Source organism: Argopecten irradians, chromosome 16 (assembly GCF_041381155.1).
Source record: "Argopecten irradians isolate NY chromosome 16, Ai_NY, whole genome shotgun sequence".
Lineage (NCBI taxonomy): Eukaryota > Metazoa > Mollusca > Bivalvia > Pectinida > Pectinidae > Argopecten > Argopecten irradians.
Genome location: NC_091149.1, coordinates 12378948 through 12395312, shown reverse-complemented (window position 1 = coordinate 12395312; position 16365 = coordinate 12378948). Strand labels below are relative to the sequence as shown.

The 16365-nt window shown below is 36.9% G+C and overlaps 1 protein-coding gene across 1 annotated transcript; it reads left to right on the top strand.

Moving 5' to 3' along the window:
- Positions 1–236: 236 nt before the first annotated feature.
- LOC138310565 (uncharacterized) lies at positions 237–12381 on the top strand. The gene is made up of 4 exons (XM_069251836.1): positions 237–292; positions 3976–4109; positions 10251–10464; positions 11196–12381. Exons 2-4 carry the CDS (start codon positions 3987–3989, stop codon positions 12311–12313), a joined length of 1455 nt encoding a protein of 484 aa, XP_069107937.1. The 5' UTR covers positions 237–292; positions 3976–3986; the 3' UTR covers positions 12314–12381.
- Positions 12382–16365: the final 3984 nt, after the last annotated feature.

Below are 16365 nucleotides of genomic sequence, written 5' to 3'. Positions count from 1 at the left end.
TGTCTGTTTATGGGTTACATTGGCCAAAAAAAAAAGGGGGCGGGGTCGGTCGGGAGGATTTTTTTATGGCCGGGACCGGAGTCTTTTCGTAGAAAAGTGGAAAAAAATAGGGTCGGGGGTAAAAAATTGGAGTTGGTCGGGTAACCCTAAAAAGATATTTTTTGGGCCTAAGAGAGTGATAAGTCAGTTAGGAACATATGCTTCACATAGAAAAATGACATTCTTTATTTATTTACCCAGCTCGCTGTTGTGACCGGACTTCAGTCTTCTGACGATGCCTCCCTTCCGATAGGTAGGTATATATAATTATACAACATGGGCTATCTAGTTCAAAGTTCATTCGTGAATATGTCAAAAATTAAAGTTTTTAAAGACTGTCTCGGTAAATATTTTTAACGATGAAATGTAATTGCGTTAACTAAGATAGTCAGAATTTTCCGGTTGCCTTCGTATACGATGCATGAAAACCAGAGATATACTCAATCTGCTTTCCCTGCATCGAAACTGATAAAACAAATTATTAAAATTGTATATGACTTAAAAGTCGAAAATTTTGACATGTTTTTTTCTTCAGTAATCTTTTGAAACCCATAAAATTTGATGTATTAAGCTGTGAAAATAATTCAAAGGCATGGAAAATCATGCATGGAGCTTTATAAGCATTTCCAACAATCCCGAATTTAACGCTTGATGTATGTGTTGATGAATGATAACTTATCTGAGGAAGGCACTTTATAAAAAAGACTCGGATATGAAGGATAGGAATATTCTACCCGAGGGTCACGAAATATTGTAAAACCCTCGGCAAGCGTCAGGTTTTTCAACATTTTGTGATCCCGGTTTTATAATATCCCTATACTTCATATCCACGTATGAAAGAGTATTTTTCTCTCATTCCTCGACGTTTTATTGCAATATTACTATTATGCTTTTCCGCCATTTTGAAATAAATTCGAAAAAAACTTGACTGCAAGTCAATTCTCGATACATAAAAATTGCGGGATATTTTCAACTCGAATTCCGTTCTTCGTATCTTTTAAAGTAAATCCAGCCTAGTTTCTGAACAAATGATGTTATTTATACTGTACATAGAAAATAATAATTTGTTGACGTTGTGACGTCACTAGGATATATTGCATGGGTAGCAATGCAATACAGCAGTAGGCGACATGAGTGTATTGCCCAGACCAGTTATTACACGTGTAGGTATGAGAGAAATTAATATCGCTGTAAAACTGTTATGAAATTGCAAGCCACCGCTTGGCTTCTTAGTTAGACTATGTGCACTCATTTCATTTTAAACGTAAATGTCATGGGTTTTGGCAGCACTGCAAACGTTCCAAAAGATCATAACTTTGTGAAATCAAACCCCATGCATTGTAAGTATTGTAATTCTCAAAATGTTGGTAGCTTTGGTGATAAATAACATATTAAGGTCTTCTTTGATACGTCAGTATGAACATTGTTGTTATGGTTGCATTAGAAATCTCATAGATTTATTTTACAAAGTGTTGATGATAGATTCTGACGTCATGGGCCAAACTTCAAAGTTGTTAAATCCAAATTGGTTTACAAATATTGAAACAATTATTCCTTGACGGCTGCCATTTTGTTCCTAAAGGAAAGAATGTGATTTAAAGTTGCTCCACCGCTGACAAATGGTATTTTTTCACTATCAAAAACAGTGGCAGACGATTTAGTATTTTTCTTCAGTTACAAAAGTTACTTACTTTACACCATTACCACCATTGAAAAGTTTGAGCTTCTAATTTTACTTCAAGTTAAAAACATGAAATATAATTAATTGCATCCCCGAAAAAAATCCGTGTCACTATATCCTATATGGAATTGAAGTACTGATTGCGCATGCACCAAAGGCGAAATAAATTATTTTATATTATTTTTTGTGTTAATTACACATATATATACACGATTAAACACCATTTATTGTTCAAATAATGAATATCATTTATGCTCTGTCGGCGGTGGAGCATCTTTAAGATACTTAGAGTACTATTTTACATAAACATTAAAACACAATAATGTTAAACGATACCAATTGAACGATTTATTTATGATCAGTTAGTTGATTATATCAACGTCCCATTAGCTGTAAGGTCAATGCAGGAGCAGGACGTCCTTTCCTGTATGCGATGTGTGGCATATTTGAAGTGCATTCGTGTGTGTTTGGGGGCTGCAGTATGTTCATGGTGTGCCTAATGTAGAATTAAAAACCAGTCCTATACAATGACATTGGGCTTTGTTTCCAATCTGATAGTTATTGTAGAAGTTGAAGATCAAAGGTAAAGATGATGAAATTTCTATGTTTATATTGTAGGAGTTGAGGTCAAAATTAAAGATAATGGAATTTCTATGTTTATATTGTAGGAGTTGAGGTCAAAATTAAAGATAATGGAATTTCTATGTTTATATTGTAGGAGTTGAGGTCAAAATTAAAGATGATGAAATTTCTATGTTTATATTGTAGGAGTTGAGGTCAAAAATAAAGATGATGAAATTTCTATGTTTATATTGTAGGAGTTGATGTCAAAAATAAATATCATGAAATTTCTATGTTTCATTGAATGAATGACTTGGCGATCAAAGTTCAAGATAATGAAATGTTTACCATTAGCATGAGCAGAAAATGTTTAAGATTCATATTTTTCATAATATTAAAATATACTGACACGAAAAATTCTATGACATTGTAAAAGCAAACAGAAACTATTAAAAGGAGTCATAACACAGATATACCGCAGCCTCCCAAAACATACAGACATTCACACAGGCACACAAAAAATACCACAGCCTCCCAAAACATACAGACATTCACACAGGCAACACAAAAATACCACAGCCTCCCAAAACATACAGACATTCACACAGGCAACACAAAAATACAACAGCCTCCCAAAACATACAGACATTCACACAGGCAACACAAAAATACCACAGCCTCCCAAAACATACAGACATTTACATACCACAACACGAACATACCACAGCCTCAAAACATGCAAACACTCACACAGCACAGCATATAACATACATGCATATGGGAAACCTTTCTCTAACGACCCTAACTGTTAGAGTGGTAAACTTAATGCACCAACTAAAGCTTTGAAGCGCCCAGAGATTATACTTTTGCCGACTTGAAAACACGTAGAGTATCAACCGGAGCCATTTACATTTTTCACCTCAGTGGTGTGTTTGTCCAATGCTGCGGTCATGATTACTAGAATCTTACATGGGCCTGTCAGGTGGACAGGGATATCTCAACCCGAGTGAAAGATTTTGGCTGGTCAACCCGAGGATTGATGGTCAAAATCTTTTACGAGGCTTGAGATATCCCTGTCCACCTGACAGTCCCATGTTTGATTCTTTTTCCTCCCATACTTTAACGAGAAATGGCGAAGAACGTCGCTGTGCGTAAAAATGGTTACTGCATTTGTATGATGACGTCACTATCTAACGCGTGTGAGCTGTCTTTTTCCTACCCCGGTAAAAGACAAGAGTTATCTTTTCCCTAGCAACCGCGAGATAACCCTGTCAAGTATGAGAGAAAAAACACATCCTCGATACCCCTGGGGTTTCGATCAAATTACGATCTCTACACCGCTGGACTATTTCATAGTAAAATTGGAGGAAGCTCAGTAGAAAACAGCTGAACCAATCACAGGCCAGCAAAAGTTTCCATTGAAGACTATAGAGAGAGTGACGTCCAACATCAAAGCCACACAGTCAACCACAGTATACCGTTACACGGCTCTTTTGATGTACATCAAAGGACTAAATACCTGTTCTGTTCTGTTGCCTCTGATTTTACTATGAGATAGTCCGACTGTCTCGTGTCCAAATGTACGCTCAATCTTCTCTCTATCGTTTTATTTTTCTTCATATTTATAAAATAGGACTTAGCGTTAATATGTTTATCTTTCAATAACTTACAAAATATAATTTCATATTTCTCAGAAAATGCAACAATGATGAACCAGACATGTCCACAAACACCATTTCCCAAGATCAAAGGACCCAGATGTAAACATGATAAGATTGCCATCATTGGGGCTGGTCCCTCAGGGATCCACATGGCCTACAGACTTAAGGTACATGTATACACAACCGACATCGTGATTTAAACAAAATATCGCCAAATCTTGCAACAAAATAAAAATTCACGCCACCATTTGATGTTATGAGTACGGTAGGGATTAGCCATAATATTGTAACTCAAACGTTCAGACAGTCCGGTAAATATATAAGCATAGTCTTCATGGTGTGTATATTCGTGAAGGTTTGGAATAAGTTCAGGAACTGATTGGATAATATAACAGCACATGGAGTGTTAGTTAACATAGTTTCACGCGGGATCTAGATCAAATCCCGCGGGATCTAGATCAAATCCCGCGAGAAACTCGTATAACTACAAATGTAGTACTTCCGGAGCGCAACCAGAAAATTATAATATAACGCATTTTGTATCAAATGTCCATGGGATATTTCTAACATCTACCTATTCCAATAATATATTCATTACATTTATATTTTTGTATTGAGCTAAATTACAAACCTTGCAAAACGGATGCAGACTAGAACGAATATAAGTACCTGGCCGTGGTGACCGCCTTATATCCCTACAGCCCAATAGTCCGAAAGCCCGTTAGTCCGAAGGGCCGATAGTCCGAAGGCCCGTTAGTCCGAAGGCCCGATAGTCCGACAACAGATGATATAACTTGAATTTATATGCTAACAGTACCCGAAATGAAACAAACATTTATTACAGTGTTCGATACAAAAGACCCTGTATGTGACTCTGAAAATGATAATTAAGAACGAAATGTACAGTAAAAAAAAGAATTGTCCGATTTATACATTATTTACGGGAAGAACGATTGCTACAGGACGTTACCCTGAAGAACTCAGCATTTGGGTAATGATGTCACAGAAGTTATATCAATTAACTCGAAGTTTCTAAAAATGCAAAACTTTGAGTCGATATGTTATAGTATATATCGATCCTCACCTGCCATGTATTAACCAATGTATAAAAGTCATTTTTTGTAAGATTTGATGGTTTATATACATCATTCATTCATGGAGTAATGTCTATCCTTGTACAATCAAATAACATTGCACATAAGGTTTACTTTCTTCGGACATCTTAAAGCTTGTATGTTTGTAAGAAAAATCATTGAATGTATGTTTATGAGATATTTTATACAATGTGAGACATTTTCTTATCGAAAACATACCAAACTATGAAAGTAACGTGAATTATAACAACAGCATAACTTGTAATATTTACTGATTTTCGGACTAACGGGCCTTCGGACTAACGGGCCTTCGGACTATTGGGCCTTCGGACTATTGGGCCTTAGGACTATTGGACCTTCGGACTAACGGGCCTTCGGACTATTGGGCCGTAGGGATATAAGGGTGTCACCCCTGGCCGTCTATATACCTTTCGGTCGGGTACGAAATGGTCCCGATGTGTCCTAGTGGAGCGCTGCCTCCGAAAATCTCTCGGACACAATTTTCTATATTTTTTTGTAGGTTTCCAATAATTTCATGCGTATACATGCATTTATATATTATGTTTGTCTCATTCAAAGTTAACGACCATTGTTAATATCTATCGTACCGCTCACAAGAGGTCAAATTCACAATTTGTAGAATTGCCGTATAATTTTCTTCCGAACAGGGCTTTATTATACAAAAAAAATAATGTCCCGCTTTGAATTTGATATTTTATACGGTTCAGTTTTATTGCTTTGTAGGTAAGCGATATAAAACAAGTACTATAAAATGCATACAAACCCCATTAATAATAATTTGCATGATCATTACTTTGCTCCATTAGCAGTAATAGGCACCAATTGTAGCTCTAAAGACGACATCATCGTTTGTCTAAAAGTCTTTTGAGCTACAACATTGCAGCTAAAATTAGCTGTGTTATATATTATTTTAAATATATTTTATTAGGTCATCTGACCCGAAGGGTCAAGATGACCTATAGTCATCATGTTTCGTCCGTCGTCGTGCGCCGTCCGCCGTCCGCCGTGCGTTAACTTTTCACATTTTGAACTTCTTCTCAAGTTTGACCAGTGGGATTGAGCTGAAACTTACCTGAAATGATCCTGAGATGGTCCCGACAAAGTGTTGTTATTTTTCGGGTCGATCCGAAATCCAAGATGGCCGCCACAGCCGCCATCTTGAAAACACATTTTGAACTTCTTCTCAAGTTCTACCGGTGGTTTTGGCTGAAATTTGCATGAAATGATCCTGACATGGTCCCGACAAAGTGTTGTTATTTTTCGGGTCGATTCGAAATCCAAGATGGCCGCCACAGCCGCCATCTTGAAAACACATTTTGAACTTCTTCTCAAGTTCTACCGGTGCGATTTGGCTGAAACTTGCATGAAATGATCCTGACATGGTCCCGACAAAGTGTTATTATTTTTCGGGTCAATCCAAATTCCAAGATGGCCGTCACAGCCGCCATCTTGAAAACACATTTTGAACTTCTTCTCAAGTTCTACTGAAGGGATTTGGCTGAAACTTGCATGAAATGATCCTGAGTTGGTTCCGACAAAGTGTTGTTATTTTTCGGGTCGATCCGAAATCCAAGATGGCCGCCACAGCCGCCATCTTGAAAACACATTTTGAACTTCTTCTCAAGTTCTACCGGTGCGATTTGGCTGGAACTTGCATGAAATGATCCTGACATGGTCCCGACAAAGTGTTGTTATTTTTCGGGTCAATCCAAAATCCAAGATGGCCGTCACAGCCGCCATCTTGAAAACACATTTTGAACTTCTTCTCAATTTCTACCGAAGGGATTTGGCTGAAACTTGCATGAAATAATTCTAACATGGTCCTGACAAAGTGTTGTTATTTTTCGGGTCGATTTGAAATCCAAGATGTCCGCCACAGCCGCCATCTTGAAAACACATTTTGAACTTCTTCTCAAGTTCTACCTGTGCGATTTGGCTGAAACTTGCATGAAATGATCCTGACATGGTCCCGACAAAGTGTTATTATTTTTCGGGTCAATCCAAATTCCAAGATGGCCGTCACAGCCGCCATCTTGAAAACACATTTTGAACTTCTTCTCAAAACCGTCAAGGCCCTTTGGGCCTCTTGTATAAACTAGATAAGATGTGCTCTTTATTTCTATCAAATATATCTTAAATAAAATAGATAATATGTGCTATTTATATATATCAAATCTATCTTATAGAAAAATATATAAGATGTGTTATTTATTTTTGTTAAATCTAACTTGTATGAAAATAGATAAACTGTGTGTTTTTAGGTCACCTGAGACAAAGTCTGAAGTGACCTTTTCTAATCGCTTTTGTCCGTCGTCGTGCGTCGTGCGTCGTCCTTCGTCCGTCGTCGCGTCGTATGGCGATAAACAACTTACTTTTTCGACTTCTTCTCCGCAACTACAGAACCAAATTTGTTAAAATTTTGCAGAAACCTTCCATAGCCAAAGGTCAACCAAATTGTGAATTATATGGTCCCATCCCTCCAGGAGTTTGAGGGGTGGGACCAAAAGGGGTCAGGTAGGCTAAAACTTCAAAATTCTTCTTCTGAAATTCCAAAATGGTTGAATCAAATACTCTTCATAGATTGAAAGGTCTTAAGGCCCTTTACAAAATTTGTGAATTATATGACCCTTTGGGTCTCACGTTCCCCCTGGGGAGGGGGTCAAGTTTACTATAGTTCATATCGGGAAAACACATTTTTGAGCATTATTTGGTCATTTGAATAGGAAATAAGTCAAATGTTGTCAGAATTATCAGTATAAGATGGCCATGGAATCCTATTAACAATTTTTCCACGACTGACCCCCAGGGGCCTGAGGGGTGAAGCCAAAAGGGGTCAAGTAGGCTAAAACTTCAAAAATCTTCTTCTGAAATCCAGAAATGGTATAATCAAATACTCTTCATAAATTGAAAGGTTTTAAGGTTCTTTACAAAATATGTGAATTATATGACCCTGGGGTCTCACTTTCCCCCCTGGGGAGGGGGTCAAATTTACTATAGTTTATATAGGAAAATCACATTTTTGAGCATTATTTTGTCATTTGTAATAGGAAATAAGTCCTATGATGTTAAATCATAGGAATTATCAGTATAAGATGGCCATGGAATCCTAAATCGCCCTGCGTCCGTGGTCCGTCGTCCGCCGTCCGTCGTCCGTCCGTAAACAATGCTTGTTATCACTATTTCTTAAAAACTTCTGCAGGGATTTTGTTCAAACTTCACATGGAGGGTCCCCTTGGTCCATATTTGTGCCATACAGATTTTGAGGCTGATCGGAAAAACAAGATGGCCGCCAGGCAGCCATCTTTGATTTTGGCAGTTGAAGTTTGTTATCAATATTTCTTGAGAACTACTGAAGGGATTTTGTTCAAACTTCACATGGAGGTTACCCTTGGTCCCTAGTTGTGCCATACAGATTTTGAGGCTGATCGGAAAAACAAGATGGCCGCCAGGCAGCCATCTTTGATTTTGGCAGTTGAAGTTTGTTATCGATATTTCTTGAGAACTACTGAAGGGATTTTGTTCAAACTTCACATGGAGGTTACCCTTGGTCCCTAGTTGTGCCATACAGATTTTGAGGCTGATCGGAAAAACAAGATGGCCGCCAGGCGGCCATCTTGGATTTTGATAGTTAAGGTTTGATATCCCCATTTCTCAAAAAGTGCTGAAGGGATCTTTCTCAAATTTAATATGTAGGTTCCCCTAGGGCCCTTGTTGTGCATATTGCATTTTTGGACCAATCGGTGAACAAGATGGCCGCCAGGCCGCCATCTTGGATTTCGATAGTTAAAGTTTGTTATGGCTATTTCTCAGATAGTACTGAAGGGATCTGTCTCAAATTTCATATGTAGGTTCCCCTAGGGACCTAGTTGTGCATATTGCATTTTGGGACCGATCGGTTAACAAGATGGCCGCCAGGCAGCCATCTTGGATTTTGCTATTCAAAGTTTGTTATCGCTATTTCTCAGAAAGTACTGAAGGGATCTGTCTCAAAATTCATATGTAGGTTCCCCTAGGGCCCTAGTTGTGCATATTGTGATTTGGGACCGATTGATCAACAAGATGGCCGCCAAGGAGTCATCTTGGATTTTGATAGTTGAAGTTTGTTACCGCTATTTCTCAAAAGGTACTGAAGCGATCTGTCTCAAATTTTATATGTAGTATGTTTGAAAAAGTTTAAAAAGTAGAGAAAAGATCCATCTTTCCTTTGTCAGATATAGATCATTCTTTGGTGGGCGCCAAGATCCCTCTGGGATCTCTTGTTAATTATTATCAAAACTGTCTTATATAAAATTGATCAGCTGTGTTATTTATTTTTATCAAAACTATCTGATATCACAAATAGATAAGATGTGTTATTTATAATTATCAAAACTATCTGATATCACAAATAGATAAGATGTGTTATATATAATTATCAAAACTATCTGATATCACAAATATATAAGATGTGTTATTTATAATTATCAAAACTATCTGATATCACAAATAGATAAGATGTGTTATTTATAATTATCAAAACTATCTTATATAAAATAGATAAGATGTGTTATTTATTATTATCAAAACTATCTTATATCATAAATAGATAAGATGTTATTTTTAATTATTATCAAAACTATCTTATATCATAAATAGATAAGGTGTTATTTTTAATTATTATCAAAACTATCTTATATAAAATAGATTAGATGTGTTATTTATAATTATCAAAACTACCTGATATCACAAATAGACAAGATGTGTTTTTTATTACTATCAAATCTACCTTGTATAAAATAGATAAGCTTATTTATCTTATATTAAAGTTGCTCCACCGCTGACAAATGGTATTTTTTCACTATCAAAAACAGGAGTAGACGATTTAGTATTTTTCTTCAGTTACAAAAGTTACTTTCTTTACACCATTACCACCATTGAAAAGTTTGAGCTTTTAATTTTACTTCTAGTTAAAAACATGAAAAATAATTAATTGCATCCCGAAAAAATTCCGTGTCATTATATCCTATATGGAATGAAGTACTCATTGCGCACGCACCAAAGGCGAAATAAATGATTTTATATTATTTTTTGTTTTAATTAGACATATATATACATGATTAAACACCAATTATTGTTCAAATGATGACTATCATTTATGCTCTGTCGGCGGTGGAGCATCTTTAAATATATGAGATGGACTATTTATTACTTCAGGAAGAAGGGTACACAAGAGTAACCGTCTTCGAGAAGAATAACTACATCGGTGGGAAGTCCAGGACTATCAATTACCGCGAGACTCCACACGATATGGGAACAGTTTATACTCAGCCAGATTATACAGAGATCTATAAACTGGTGGAGAAGTTTAACGCTGGCGATCTCCTTCCTATGCCACAACCCGATGTTTGGGTCGATGAAAATAACCCAAGTAAGTAGTTATGAACAGATATTTAAGATGTTGAATGTATAGTTAATATCGAACAAATATTTCTATTTCCATAATACATATTCAAAATTCTTTACCTTATGAACAAATATTTATATTTTTGGCCATTTATATATTTTCTCGACGTGTATTTATTTTCTTTATGAATATTTTTGAACAAATTTTTATTTTTGAACACGAATTTAAACGTCAGGAAAAACGATATGACGTCAGAATTTTAGAACGGCAGCTCAAAATATACGTTTCCATAAGTAAAATCTTCGTAAACATGTTTCATAACATCTCGTACGAAATACGATTCTATATATTCTGATACAACAACAAGTATTAAGCGGAAGTTGTAATCAAAGACTTACATAAGTGGCTATGTGATATAAGATAATAAAAAGATTATTTGAACTGCCGCTATCCTCTATGCGATTTCTAACGAGTTTAATGTAATTCTTATTACTCAGCTACGAGTATAAGATGAAGTACTTATATTTTTTCGTCATTATTTGAATGAGTAGTACATGTGCATTAAAATGAGTATCATGATATTGCGTAAAAAAATGAGTATCGATGATTTTACGAAAAACGGTTGATAAAACATCACAATGCTAAATGAGTATTATTATATTTTTAACCATTTTGACAAAAGACAGCGACCATGATGTATACTAATATAATGATATTGACGGTGTACCTTATAACATTCATGGTTTATTTTTCAGCGTTTATAACAAGCTTACAGAACAGTATCCGGATACTCCAGGGTCTCCGTCCGAATGTTACAACAGTGACTGGACCGTCCATTGTCATCGACGCGACCTTAAGGTACATTGGACTGCACAGAGCCATGTTTGGTGATTATCGAGGAATGATGCCTAGGCCATGTCCAGCAGTCCTATCACAAATCAACATGACCTTCGGAGAATTTCTCACCAGTAATAATTTGGATGCTTTGAGGGGATTATTTTTTTCTATACAGACAATACAAGGTTATGGGAAAGTGGATGAGATCTCGGCATTGTACGGTCTGATTTGGGTGACACCTAACTTCCTTGCCCAGGTTTTGGTACCAGCTCTGCCGAGTGAACGAAAGGTGAAGATATTAAGCAAAGGGTTTCAATTTCTTTGGGAGGAAATCGCGAGACAAAATAAACTTAATGTGAGATTGTCAAGTCCAGTCAGAAATGTAGTCCGCTTAAGTAAGAAGAAAGGTTTCTATGTAGCCTATAAAGACAAGCATGGGATATGTGGGGAACGATTTGATTTCCTCATAACAACCCCGGAGATGAGTACAATGACGGACGTCATCAAATTTGATGCCCAAACTCAAGAAATGTTCCTGAAATCTTTTCACTATTACTACACCACGACTTTGGCCGATGCTGACTTTGGGATAAAAGGCGCAAATCCCCAAGACTATTATTATTACAATGTTGAGAAAGGCGACGAGTCTGTATGGGCAAGCAGAGACTCTTACAGCTCACTGAACCTACTTATAGATGGCAACTACACCGTACCAAATCCTGGCGGACAACAACTCAAAACCTCTGTCTACTATCAACTAACCGAAGGAAAGCCCAAACGACAAACCCTCACTCGGAAATTGAGGCAACATGTCCTATCCACAGAAAAAGCGAGTAACTTCAAAATTATTAAAAGAATACGTTGGCCTTACTTTCCCCGATATTCCGTATCTGACATGGCAACAGGGATATTATGGGATATATTCGATAGACAGGGCCTACATAATATCTGGTATATCGGATCCTCTGTTTACTTCGAGTCAGTAATGAATATTGTCGAATACAATAATTTACTGCTGAAGCAATTTCTCCAGTAACAAACCCAAATATCAGATACCATAAACGGTTTTCGAAAACGAATAAACTCTCCATGTTTGAACATTAATTCGAATAATGTTATCTATTAAAGTCTATGGTTAGAAAAAACATTGATAGCTACCAGTTCCATGAAAAGTGGTTAATGTGGAGCCTAAACACGTTGTCTGTAACGTTATCATAGCATGTATACCACTGTAAAACTTATAAAGGGATCCAACGTCTGCTAACATACCACAGTACAACTTATAAATGGATCCACCGTCTGCTAACATACCACTGTAAAACTTATAAATGGATCCAACATCTGCTAACACACCACTGTAAAACTTATAAAAGGGTTCCACTGTCTTCTAACATACCACTGTAAAACTTATAAAGGGATCCACTGTCTTCTAACATACCACTGTAAAACTTATAAAGGGATCCACTGTCTTCTAACATACCACTGTAAAACTTATAAAGGGATCCACTGTCTTCTAACATACCACTGTAAAACTTATAAAGGGATCCACTGTCTTCTAACATACCACTGTAAAACTTATAAAGGGATCCACTGTCTGCTAACATACCACTGTAAAACTTATAAATGGATCCACCGTCTGCTAACACACCACTGTAAAACTTATAAATGGATCCAACATCTGCTAACACACCACTGTAAAACTTATAAAAGGGTTCCACTGTCTTCTAACATACCACTGTAAAACTTATAAAGGGATCCACTGTCTTCTAACATACCACTGTAAAACTTATAAAGGGATCCACTGTCTTCTAACACACCACTGTAAAACTTATAAAGGGATCCACTGTCTTCTAACACACCACTGTAAAACTTATAAAGGGATCCACTGTCTTCTAACACACCACTGTAAAACTTATAAAGGGATCCACTGTCTTCTAACATACCACTGTAAAACTTATAAAGGGATCCACTGTCTTCTAACACACCACTGTAAAACTTATAAAGGGATCCACTGTCTTCTAACACACCACTGTAAAACTTATAAAGGGATCCACTGTCTTCTAACACACTACTGTAAAACTTATAAAGGGATCCACTGTCTTCTAACACACCACTGTAAAACTTATAAAGGATCCACTGTCTGCTAACATACCACAGTAAAACTTATAAAGGGATCCACTGTCTTCTAACACACCACTGTAAAACTTATAAAAGGATCCACTGTCTGCTAACACACCACTGTAAAACTTATAAAGGGATCCACTGTCTTCTAACATACCACTGTAAAACTTATAAAGGGATCCACTGTCTTCTAACACACCACTGTAAAACTTAATAAATGGATCCACCGTCTGCTAACATACCACTTTAGTACTTATAAAGGGATCCACTGTCTTCTAACACACCACTGTAAAACTTCTAAAGGGATCCACTGTCTTCTAACACACCACTGTAAAACTTTATAAAGGGATCCACTGTCTTCTAACACACCACTGTAAAACTTATAAAGGGATCCACTGTCTTCTAACATACCACTGTAAAACTTATAAAGGGATCCACTGTCTTCTAACATACCACTGTAAAACTTATAAAGGGATCCACTGTCTTCTAACACACCACTGTAAAACTTATAAAGGGATCCACTGTCTTCTAACACACCACTGTAAAACTTATAAAGGGATCCACTGTCTTCTAACACACCACTGTAAAACTTATAAAGGGATCCACTGTCTTCTAACACACCACTGTAAAACTTATAAAGGGATCCACTGTCTTCTAACACACCACAGTAAAACTTCTAAAGGGATCCACTGTCTTCTAACACACCACTGTAAAACTTATAAAGGGATCCACTGTCTGCTAACATACCACTGTAAAACTTATAAAGGGATCCACTGTCTTCTAACATACCACAGTAAAACTTATAAAGGGATCCACTGTCTGCTAACATACCACTGTAAAACTTATAAAGGGATCCACTGTCTGCTAACATACCACAGTAAAACTTCTAAAGGGATCCACTGTCTGCTAACATACCACAGTAAAACTTCTAAAGGGATCCACTGTCTGCTAACATACCACTGTAAAACTTATAAAGGGATCCACTGTCTTCTAACACACCACTGTAAAACTTCTAAAGGGATCCACTGTCTTCTAACACACCACTGTAAAACTTCTAAAGGGATCCACTGTCTTCTAACACACCACTGTAAAACTTATAAAGGGATCCACTGTCTTCTAACACACCACTGTAAAACTTCTAAAGGGATCCACTGTCTGCTAACATACCACAGTAAAACTTCTAAAGGGATCCACTGTCTGCTAACATACACTGTAAAACTTATAAAGGGATCCACTGTCTGCTAACACACCACTGTAAAACTTATAAAGGGATCCACTGTCTGCTAACATACCACAGTAAAACTTCTAAAGGGATCCACTGTCTGCTAACATACCACAGTAAAACTTCTAAAGGGATCCACTGTCTGCTAACATACCACTGTAAAACTTCTAAAGGGATTCACTGTCTGCTAACATACCACTGTAAAACTTATAAAGGGATCCACTGTCTGCTAACATACCACTGTAAAACTTATAAAGGGATCCACTGTCTGCTGACATACCATTGTAAAACTTAAAAATGGATCCACCGTCTGCTAACATACCACTGTAAAACTTATAAAGGGATCCACTGTCTTCTAACACACCACTGTAAAACTTCTAAAGGGATCCACTGTCTTCTAACATACCACTGTAAAACTTATAAAGGGATCCACTGTCTTCTAACATACCACTGTAAAACTTATAAAGGGATCCACTGTCTTCTAACACACCACTGTAATTTATAAAGGGATCCACTGTCTTCTAAACACACCACTGTAAAACTTATAAAGGGATCCACTGTCTTCTAACACACCACTGTAATTTATAAAGGGATCCACTGTCTTCTAACACACCACTGTAAAACTTATAAAGGGATCCACTGTCTTCTAACACACCACAGTAAAACTTCTAAAGGGATCCACTGTCTTCTAACACACCACAGTAAAACTTCTAAAGGGATCCACCGTCTGCTAACATACCACTTTAGTACTTATAAAGGGATCCACTGTCTTCTAACACACCACTGTAAAACTTATAAAGGGATTCACTGTCTTCTAACACACCACTGTAATTTATAAAGGGATCCACTGTCTTCTAACACACCACTGTAAAACTTATAAAGGGATCCACTGTCTGCTAACATACCACAGTAAAACTTCTAAAGGGATCCACTGTCTTCTAACATACCACTGTAAAACTTATAAAGGGATCCACTGTCTTCTAACACACCACAGTAAAACTTATAAAGGGATTCACTGTCTTCTAACACACCACTGTAAAACTTATAAAGGGATACACTGTCTTCTAACACACCACTGTAAAACTTATAAAGGGATCCACTGTCTTCTAACACACTACTGTAAAACTTCTAAAGGGATCCACTGTCTGCTAACATACCACAGTAAAACTTCTAAAGGGATCCACTGTCTGCTAACATACCACAGTAAAACTTCTAAAGGGATCCACTGTCTTCTAACACAGCACTGTAAAACTTATAAAGGGATCCACCGTCTGCTAACACACCACTGTAAAACTTATAAAGGGATCCACTGTCTTCTAACACACTACTGTAAAACTTATAAAGGGATCCACTGTCTGCTGACATACCACAGTAAAACTTATAAAGGGATCCACTGTCTTCTAACACACCACTGTAAAACTTATAAAGGGATACACTGTCTTCTAACACACCACTGTAAAACTTATAAAGGGATCCACCGTCTGCTAACACAACACTGTAAAACTTCTAAAGGGATCCACTGTCTTCTAACATACCACTGTAAAACTTCTAAAGGGATCCACTGTCTGCTAACACACCACTGTAAAACTTATAAAGGGATCCACTGTCTGCTAACATACCACTGTAAAACTTATAAAGGAATACACTGTCTTCTAACACACCACTGTAAAACTTATAAATGGATCCAACGTCTGCTAACATACCACTGTAAAACTTATAAATGGATGCACTCTCTTCTAACACAC

Bases quoted from the DNA above. Each gene is read 5' to 3' on its own strand.
- LOC138310565 (XM_069251836.1), top strand. From the start codon at position 3,987: ATGATGAACCAGACATGTCCACAAACACCATTTCCCAAGATCAAAGGA. The intron at 4,110-10,250 runs GTACATGTATAC...TTATTACTTCAG, and splicing joins ACATGGCCTACAGACTTAAG to GAAGAAGGGTACACAAGAGT. The intron at 10,465-11,195 runs GTAAGTAGTTAT...TTTATTTTTCAG, and splicing joins GGTCGATGAAAATAACCCAA to CGTTTATAACAAGCTTACAG.